We start from the raw sequence: 10,999 nt of genomic DNA, 5'->3' as shown, positions 1-10,999 counted from the left end.
CGTCATATTATATTATTTAGTTCTTTGTTATGTTACACAATGTTTCCTGCTATTTCTAACACAATGCAACTTACATTATGAGACGTAATAGATAACATAATTTGGCATAGAATTACGTTAGCTGAGAGTGGTTTATGTTACGTTACCTGTGTGTCAGCATCTTCTTGTACTGCTGCTGCTGGCCCTTCAGTCCGTGCCCGTGCCCCAACTTGGCGTCCATTGCGGCCATGGGCAGACCGTTGCCCACTATCGCAGCCGCCGTCTGTGCGAGCCGCGTGTTGTGATTGTGATGATGATGACCACCGCTGCCAGCAGCGCTGCCAATGCCAGCAACGTTACCGGCTACGCTGTGATGTGTGCCGACGCCGCCGCCGCCATGATGGGGGCCGCTGTGGGCGTGTCCACCAGCTATTTGATTTTTGTTATTCTGTATGTTCTCCAGATCGGCCTTGTGGGCGGCAGCTGCGGCCGCAGTTGCCGATGCGGCGGCAGTTGGCAGCGAACCGACGCCGGCGCCGGCAGCTGCTTGAGCAGCGACGCCGCTGCCATTGGGATGATGATGTGGGGGATACTGATGGTGATGATGATGATTATGATGCTGCTGCTGCGCGCTGGCGCCGACGCAGGCGCTGGCGTTGTATTTACCGCTCGTCTTGTGCTGCCGTTTGCTCCAGGCTTTGCTGCCGCTGCCGTTGTTATTGTTATTATTGTTGTTGTTGCTGCTGCCGCTGCTGCTGCTCTTGTGCTTGGTTGGCTGCTGCTGTTGTGCGGGCGCACGGAACTGATGATGCGCCGGCGTTGGCGTCAACGTTGACGTTGACAGCGGCTGCTGCGGTGACTTGGCTTTAATTTGTTGTTGTTCCTCATTTAACTGTTGTTCCTGCTGCTGTTCCTGCTGATGTGGTTGTTGTTGTTGTTGCTGCTGCTGTTGACGCCTGGGGCTCTGCTGCAGCCGCAGCGTTGGCGTCATGCTTGATCTGGTTACGCGACACTCACTGGGACTGACGCTACTCGATTTATCCATTACTCTTTGACTTTTATGTAAGTACAACTTTTATTGCCCAGCCTTAGGCATTCATAAGAAAAATACACTATATATACACTGTCAAAGTTTGTTAGGGTATTTTTCTATTCACTATCATTCGTCTCTTTTTTCTCTACACACTTTCAACACTTTTTCTTAAGCATTTTATGACGCCCGAGCTGGGACATTTTAGTATTGATATGCACTTTTTTTTTCACTGTGGCGCCATCTGTTGTTGGGAGGGAAATATAAGGTTTAGTATTGTGCTTTGTTTTTATTTATTTTTATATTTAAGGAGCGTGAATAACATATATAAAAAAAAAAGTAAATAGAAAATAGAAAAAATAAATAATTTTAAATACTTTACTTTATTCTCACAAAATATTTAAGGATAACGCGATCTTTCTATTTAAAAGATAAATCGTACTCAAAATAAAATCTCACAAAATTAAGATTTAAAATGAATTCAAGCTGTGTACATAATGTGTACATAAATTAATTATGGGCAACTCACTTTTTAAAAGTTCCTTGAAATTTTCTTTAAGCATTTAGGTTACCATTCACTCTAGTTTTGCATAAATTCTTGAAAAATTCTCTCACATATTTCTGGAGAGTTTCACACTTGTATTAGCTCAGCCCGCAACCTTTCCGGGATCTGAGATGATGGCACAGTGTCCGGCCCTAATGCAGACATCTTTAAATACGGCGTATTTGAACATATTATTGTAATTGCTTTTCTTGTTGCTTGTCACACTTTTCCTTTCCTTTTTTTTTAAGTTTTAAAACTCTCTTTTAGGTTCCATTAATCATACGACCCGTAGTGTTGAACTATGTTCTCTTTTTTTTTTTCAATTCCTGCTGGCAACTTTTTACTTCCTCTGCACGTTCACACTTCCGTTTCCGTTTCGGTTTGTGTGTTGAGCTGCAAGAAACGAAATAAAAAAAAAAAAATTAGAATGGCTCAAAATTAATTGAAAATTTAATTAGCGATAGTAGTTTAAGCGCAAAGCTCTCAACAAGCACACACACGCACACACACACAACCCGAAAACTTAATAGAAAAGTGCAAAAGTTCTAAAGAACATTTTCCAGCACTATTTCTCGCCCCTATTTTTACTGCCGCCGCTCAACCCTCCTCAACCATTTGCTCTGCTGCTTTTCGCCTCAGACACACTTCAGCAATATTTTGCATTCATTATTTGCATAGTCAGAGCCACCAACGAACGAACCGCCCGAATGAACGAACCAGCGAACGAGCCCAGGAACGACACAAAACGAGCTTTGAAAAATTGAGCACAGACGTTTTCCTGCACCAACCCCCAACGCCCCCCATCTCCACCCACAGCTGCTGCTATCCTACATAGCAACCAATCCAACTTAACTCAACCCACAGCTGGCGCCAAACGCCTTAGTTGGGCAAAGTGTATTTCAGTTTGCTAGAGATGGGTCACGTAGCGCGGCGTGAAGTTTATCGATATGTCGATACACCGATCTAGCACCGATAGCATATCATTGACTATATACTTATTGTTCGCCTTAAAAACATGCACACTTTTTCGTCAAATCTACAAGAATTTCCTGTTTAAATGCACTAAATGTGGCTCATGCTGCGCCATATGTAGTTCATCGATATATCGATACACCAAATACTCCAATCATATTTTTAAATATTGCGCTATATTTCTTGTACGTGGGAAAAACAAGCTGATATTTTTGTTGAAACTACAATAATTTCCATGCTTATATCCTGTCAAACTTATTTTATTTAAATTTTTGTATGCATATATTTTGTGTGTAGTATATCGTACACCAACTTTTAGTACCAATTGCGTATTATTCACTATTTAGCTATATTTCTTGTAGGTGAAAAAATTATGTACTTATTTTTGTTTAAACTCCAAGAATTTTCTGCTTTAAGTATGCTAGAGATGTTTCCCGCTGCGCCGTGTGTAATTAATCGATATATCGATACACAAACTTCTAGTACCAAAGCATATTATTGAATTGTAAGCTATAATTCTTTTATGTTGTTAAAAGAATCAGATATTTTCGATGAAACTACAACTTCCTGATTTTGTTTTTTTAAACCTATATTAATTAATTTTTGTATGCATATATTTTTAAAAATATTTTTACATAAAAGTATTTACTATATAAGTATATTTTAGATGTCACTTTATCTCTACGACATAACGATTGTTAAAATTTAAATGTTATTCATTTATATAATCCGTTTTTAATGATATTTTGCTCTAGTTTCAGTTTTTCTAAATTGTTATCGATATATCGATAGACCTATATTTTGTGCTATCGAAACATAGAATGCATCGGATCATCGGAATAGCGACTAATTTAAAAATACTTGTACTTGCAAGTACATATTTAGGTATGTTTATAACTTCTTAATTTAAGTAAAAAGCTGTGTTACAAACACGAACATAAATCACGCGCCCATCGCCAGGGCGTCTGTACGATGAGTGCATTAATATTTACACGGCAAATTGTGGCTGGCTGGCAGCACTCTTTTACCTATCCATTCGTGGCGGTTTTGTGGATTGCAACCAAGCACGGACAGAGGCAACGGCAACGGCAACGGCAACAATTCCAAGACCGAACTACCCACAACAACACGCATCCCATTCACTAAAAAGCCACGAAAAACCTAACTGCAAATTCCAAACAGTCGAAAACAGATTTTTGCACAAATGCTAAGGGAAAATCGTAGCTCAGAGAGAGCGAGAAGGGGGAGGGGAAGGGGGGAGAGAAAAATTCTTTAGGTGCTCCAAAGTGGGGTGGGTGGCCCCATACAGAACTATGCATAACTAAGTGTATCTTCTCTATTTAAATCATCCGCAACTTGAAGTATCTCAATCTGACAGCAGCTCAACGGTTCACAGCGAAAGCAATCTAACAATAAATTTATGCATTTATATGAAAATTGTAAGAAATTCCACACTGAAAATACTAGAGGGACATTTTTGTCCAAATACATACAAGTGCAGAAATATGTTTATAATCTAGATAGAAAGCTGAGCCGTACTTGACGTCTTTTTACAATTTCAACAAGAACATTTGTAAAAGATTTCTAAGAAGAGTTTCTGTCAATGTTAAGTGACCATGGAGGACACGAAGCGCAAAACAAATTAACTTAAAGAATATAATTGGATTATTATACAAGCTTGAAGGAGGCTTGAGTGTTGTGAAAAGGTAAGAATTCTTAAGTAACTTGCATTACTTTTGAGCTAAAGTCGTTCTAATTGCAGATTAAGTGACCATGGAGGACATGTAATCCTGTAAAGGATGTTGTGCTATAAAGAAAGGTTTAAAGCATTCATATATATGAAAAAGCATGAAGGCATTTAGAATGTCAAAGTAAATTTCATTGAAGATATGAGTTCTATTTAAGCAACAAATTAAGTTAAGAGCATGTGATGATCGGGCGGACATAAAGATACATACATATATCTATATTCATATTTAAGCTAAAAATTAAGTGAGCATGGAGGACATGTGGTGCTATTATTGCGAAGAGCGAGTTCTTAAAGGGATCAGATATATGAAAAAGGATGAAGGAATTTAAGCTGTTAAAAGTCAACTTCCTTAAAGAAATTTGTTTTATGTAAGCAACAAATTAGGTGAACATGATGAACATGTGATGAAGAAGAAGCGGATAGATATATACTTAGCTACATATGTATATATATAATTTTATATTTAAGCAACAAATTATATACAAATTATATTTTATTATCTTAAATTATATATACACATATATATTTATGCTTATGTTTTGGCAAATAATGAAGTGTGGAAGACTTGGGATAATAGTTTAGACAAGATTACATTATAAGAGGAAGAATGTACTTTGAGCAGAATACTCTAAAATGCTTGTTATAAACATCACAGAGGACCCGGAACGGTTCATGCAAGGCGTAGTTAGTTGAACAGAAATGAAGCGATAAAGGAGAATAATTACGTAATTCTAGGGATAGAGAAGTTTAATTGGCTAGTGAATCCAGAAGAGTCGATTTCATCCGTAATTAACTTATGAATAAATATTGCACCAAGCATGGTTCTACGATTAATTAAAGAAGGATGATTAATTGTATCATCAGGGCAAACAACAAATGTTGTTTCTGTACAGATTCAATTCTGTCGTACCAAACTGAATAAAGTTAATTAGTTGCCAACTAAGTGACCATGGAGGACACGTATTAAATATATATGTATTGCATAAGATAGTCGAATATGAGAGAGAAACTAAAGCCTTTTTAAATCGAATTTGAATAAAATTGATTAATATTCAATTAAGTGACCATGGAGGACACTTATTACATGTATTTCATAAGTTAGACGAATATGAATAAACACTCACGCTCTATTAAATCTTCGTAAAATAAAGTAACCATTGAGGACATGAAGTGCATTTGACCTGCTAATATGAACAACTGAAGCGTCTATGTATTTCACTCAATTAAAGCCCCCAAAATATTTTATTTTCGCCCATAAACTGACAATGGAGGACGAGCAATAAAACATTTACGCACAGGGCCAACTTGGAGGTTATGTTCATTTAGTTATATAAATCCCAGGTGGCCAGCAAGGACATTTCGCTGGAGGCAAAAGCAAAGTAAAGTAATGTCAAGCTAGAGACAGGACCGCGAAGGATTAATATAAATACAGTTAAGCGCGTATATAAAGCTCTTAACCTCAATATGATAAACCCAAAGAAAGCAGCTTGCTTCTTGGCCACTGCGACGCCCCCGCACCCCCTCGCCTACCACCGACTCCCTGCAGTTCAAGTGAAGAGCTATCAAAAAATCAGACCAAGATTTTTGCCCTACACGTTGCCGCAGAAAACAAAGGCAATTTTTTATTTGCATATTTCGAGGCGCGCACAAAATGGCAAAGTGGCGGGGCGGGGGAAGGACGTTGGGTAGGGGATGGCGGGCGGTGCAACGCGTGCCGCACAAGCTAAATTTTAATTAAAATTTAAATATGCGGCACGTTGTCGTGCCAAGAGTTTGCCGCTGGCAGCAGCTCCTCTCGCGCACAGACCCTAAATAAACCAGCGAGATGTGGGCCACAACAAAAAGCAATTGTTTAGGCACCGACGAGGAGAGGGGGGGGGGGGTGGGAAAGGGGGGGTTGAGTTTGGGGTAATGAGAGAGCGAGAGCGTGAAGAGAGAGTACGGGAAGAATTGCGTGTGTCTGCCCGGTTTCCGTTCTACGTTTTGCCAACTTTTTACTTTTTTTTTTTTTTTCGCAGCGGCTTCGCTTGGCCAACGGATATTGTCAATTTTGTTAATTTTGTAAGCATTTTTAATGATGGTCGTCGCCGTCGTCGTCGTCGTCCTGTGCGACCAGAGAAAGTTGTTTTTTAGTTGGCCCAAATGTAATTTGCATGTAAATCAAATTAGTTCATTTGTCGCCAGCAGCCGCACCGCCCCCGCTTCAAGCACGACGACAACAAGCTGCCACAAGTGGCAACTTGCTAAGCACTGTTCAAAAATCCCCTCAACAGAAATTATTATGATGACGACGATGATGATGAAGCGGTGGCTTCGGCTTAGTTGTAAAATTATCATTACAGATATCCTGTAAAGTCGTATATACTCTGTTAAAGTGACGCTATAATTGGCAATATAGAAATTTCCACTTTCTAAATACTCAATATTTTTGTGTCCAAATAAACTTTTCAATACTTTAAAATATTTAAAACAGTTTTAACAGCTGTTAATATTAACATACTACTGTAACTAAGAGCGTGCCACAGCTGTTAAGTCTAAGATGTATGTTATGATGATGAAGCTGTGGCTTCTGCTTGGTTGTAGGCGTTGACATATTTAACATTACAGATATTATGTAAAATCGAATTTAAACTGTCGATGTTAACGGTTATGTAGCAATTTATATTTTCTTTAACATTAGGTGCTCAATATTTTCTTATGTTAAGGCTAAAATACTTATGTTATTAAAAGCCAGGCCCACCTGTTAGACTTAAATTATAAATACCAGAAGCGCTTTTAACAACTGTAAAGGTTAACAGACAACTATAAAAGCGGACCACAGCCTAACATTAATGTTGCAATTTCAAATTAACAAGCATAAATGTTAGTAAACATTTATATGTTAAAACGACTGTTAAACTTATATTAAATAATGTCATAAGTTCACACAGACTTAAGGCATTTAGCTATTAATAATAATAAGCCAAATTTTATTCATAATTTAAAAAGTAAAACCCGTTAAGAGGTTACATAAAACATTTGATAAGAGCTTCTCGCAGCTGTTAAGTATAACATTATTTTGCTTATTTCAAAATATAACATTTTTATTGCTACATAGTCATAAATTATGTCAACTTAACATACCCACTGCACAGAATCGGTTCATGGGGTATAAATACACGGCACAGGTGTTTTAAATGTGAAATTGAGTCCTTTGGGAGTGCAACAAATTTGATGCTACATAAAGACAGATACGAGCTGGCAAAATATAGACAGAGAAAGCAAGTGAAACGGGGAATATGCCGCAGAAAAACAAATAGCAACACATTTGTTTATTTGCCTGACACACACACACACACACACACACACACACCTGAATCGACAGGAACACACGGCCAGAGTCCTTGGACATGGGGTTAGTGGATGTGCCATGTCCTGGCAAAGCAGCTTCTCGCATTGCATATGTAATGTGCGTCATTATTAAGCACAGCTTAACACCTAGCAGTAGGCAGGGCAAGAGAGGTAGACAGAGCGGGAGAGGGAGAGAGGGGAATGGGAGTGAGAGCAAGAGCGATTCGTGTGTTATTTAATGCCAGTGCCTTATGGGACTTTCACAGGATGATGACAATGCGCGCAACCAGGACAATGAGCGGCCACTTCAGGCTGTAGCTAGAGGACGCCACATGTGTTGCCCATGTTGCCACACATTTGAAATATGCATGAGCCGCATATGCGGCAGCAAATATATATCTGTATATATTTATATATATATCTCGATTAAGGCGCCTTTTATAAACATAATAACCCAACTGTGTAAAATGGAGTGGAAGCTATTTAAACATATGTGAAAATCTCGTTTATACCGCTTCAAGGAAAAACTCAGAGACAGAACAGAAAAACTCTCACGCCTAAGCTTTGAATGTTGTTTTTTAATAGATGAGTTTTTTTTTAAGAAATATAGCTTCCCATTATGTGGGATCTTCTCTTCTTTAAAATGAATGCGCATTTATATCTAATATGGAGGTCACGAGACTCAACTCGATTTGCATAACTTTATTTATAATGTACGATTATTTTATTGCCAGCAAGTTGTTTTTTTTTTATTTTTTATATATATATATATATTTAAGCAGACTTTTCAAGCCGCCAAATTTAATGATTATTTTAACAGTTATATATATTTTTATACCCTGAACCCATTGAAAATGGGTAAAGAGTTTAACGGTTTTGTGCAAATTAATGTAACAGGGAGAAGGAAGCATCTCCGACCACATAAAGTGCATACATTCTTGATCCACATTAATAGCCGAGTTGATGTGGCCTTGATAACATGGCCAACATGGCCGATCTAAGAACCTATAAGAGCTAGAGAAATTTGGAACGTAGGTCTTTCTAGTGTGCGCGCAGTACGAATCGATAATTCGCCCCATTTCCAAGCAATCAATAAAAATCTATATCGAAAGCCGGGTTTTTGAGCAGATTCCTTAGGCTTAAATGAGTAGTCATCAAATTTGACAGTAGCTTCGAGAATAGTGTATACGGATTTAGTATCCTTTATTTTATAGCTACCGCCGCCCCCCTCCCAACACTAGCGCGAGTTGCATTTGGATTTGGTAGAAGAAAGTTCAGGGTATCCTTACAGTTGTTTTATTTAGCTATTTTTAAAGTAAATTCAAATCATATCTACCCAGATATGTCATTATATCCAGGGAAATAGTTTTAACATAATATACTTATCATAAAAATATCACATATCGCAACAGCTTTCGCTGTCCAGAGCACATAAACTTAAATATAATGCCATTTTTCTAGCAAATATACATATTACATTACCAACCCTAATATGCGAACACTTAAAATAATTTCTTTTCGTTATATTTTCTTACAACATCCCCAGAGGCCATTTAATGCTTTAAATTTTGCACTTAACCATTTGAGACATCTTTAGTTCGCCCCTCCCCCACCGCAGTCATCTTTGCAACTCGCAGCTTGCTGCTGCCACTCGAGCTGTCAAAATGCCAACACCAACTGGCTCTTATCTGCCTCCATTTGCCGCCTCCACCGCGCCGAGCGGGTCATCATCGATGTTGTTGTCGTCGACGTCGACGCCGTAGACGTCGTCATTTTGCCAGCTCTTCTCATGTGGCAGGTACATTAATAAGCCATACGTGTAGCATGCGCTGCTGCACAGCAACCCCAGAGCACAGTCAGCGCCCCAGGCCCAGCCCCAGCCCCAGCCCCCGCCCCCGGCCTCAACCCGATCATAATCCCACGACCAGATGCCGAGGTAACTCACCACCCAAGAGCTGTCAAGTTAACCGCTGAAAGCCAACAAAAAACAAAAAGAAAACAGTAAAAAAAAAACCGAGAATAAATTCAACAAATTCTGTCAATATGCACAGTTTGTGCTGTCAGTCAATGCACATACTATTTCTATTTACAGTGCGTATTAAAAGCAAATCCAATTCTATTGCAATTTAAATCTTACACATTTACCAGAGAAAAATAAATTAAATTACGAGCCAACATATCACAAAAGGCAAATTGCATAATAGGAGAAGGACAACTTTTCGAAAAAATGGAAAACTACAAAAAAGAGAAATGGAATAAAAAAAAACTACCAGTCGACTGCACTTTGTCAGTTTTTGTCAGTTGTTCGGTTAAGTTCAGCGAAAAGTTTGTTGCCATCGTGTTCTATTCCTATCTACACTGTCTGCCGTACAATACCCAACCCGAAAGCGTCTCCAGTTTTCGCCTGCTTTGCCTTTTCCACGAGAGTTTTCTCAATTTTCAGCTGAAGAAAATTACAGTCTTTGTCAAATGCAGTTGCAGTCGCCGTAAAATCTACAAATGCTTTCAAAGTTCAATCTAGAGAATGAAAAAACAATGCTGGGGACCACTTGGTCGGTTCAAAACGACGCAGCTGTCAGATACCCTTTAATTGAGTTAAAAAAGATCTTGTCATTTATTATTTTTATGGATTCAAATGTTTCTGCTTTTATTTAGTTACACTTGTGAGCATTAAACTGTCAAACGAGGCAGTACCTATACTTTACTAAACATTTTACAGGGTATGCTGGGTATATAATTAACATTGTTTTTAACAGGGTAGCAGGGTATACCAGGAAGTAACCATCCAAAATGTATGGTTTGAAACTTCCGAATACATTATTTCATCACAAATTCTTTTATTTCAAAAATATACATACTTTCATTAAGATACATTTCTTAACAGTCTGATGTTTAACCAAACAGTACACCCCACTTAACATTTATACACGGTGTGCAGGGTATATAAAATGAATTGTTTTTAACTTCTGAATGTACTGTATATTATTTATTTAATATTAACTATTTTTAACTTAATTCAGATACATTCGTTTACTGATAATTGAAACAGTATACCCCACTTAAGATTTTTACAGGGTATACCACAGAGCAAACATATAAAAATGCATTGTTTTAAGCTATCAAAAAGTTCCGCTTGGAAAAAGCTTTTCGTTTTTTTTCTTAATTTAAGTTGACAGATAAAATGTATACCCCACTTCACCTTGCGACAGGGTATATCAGTGTGAGTTACCACAGAAGTAGAACAAGTCCAGGCACATGCCGTTAATCAATTATGTAAAAATCAACAAAAGAAATGCGGAAATGCGCTAGTCACAGCAATAAAACAAAATAAAACGCAATGACAAGAAAGAAATCAGGTAAACAGGGAGTCGACGTATAAACCAGAGGCAAAGAG

The 10,999-nt window shown here is 38.1% G+C and overlaps 1 protein-coding gene across 3 annotated transcripts in view; it reads right to left on the bottom strand.

The window, feature by feature from the left end:
* bin3 (bicoid-interacting protein 3) overlaps positions 1-10,999 on the bottom strand; it is a 55,274-nt gene that overhangs the window by 7,343 nt on the left and 36,932 nt on the right. For all 3 annotated transcript variants that reach the window (XM_064680586.1, XM_064680587.1, XM_064680588.1), the window contains 2 exons: positions 1,539-1,946; positions 147-1,253 (listed from right to left, as the gene is read on the bottom strand). In XM_064680586.1, coding sequence (XP_064536656.1) covers positions 147-1,024 — 878 coding nt within the window. In that variant the 5' untranslated portion in view covers positions 1,025-1,253; positions 1,539-1,946. The remainder of the gene's footprint in view (positions 1-146; positions 1,254-1,538; positions 1,947-10,999) is intronic.

This window comes from Drosophila montana, unplaced genomic scaffold, assembly GCF_035044405.1.
Source record: "Drosophila montana isolate Dmon_TW-CO22-7 unplaced genomic scaffold, ASM3504440v1 contig_2127_1, whole genome shotgun sequence".
Lineage (NCBI taxonomy): Eukaryota > Metazoa > Arthropoda > Insecta > Diptera > Drosophilidae > Drosophila > Drosophila montana.
This window is presented reverse-complemented; position numbering and strand designations above follow the sequence as displayed.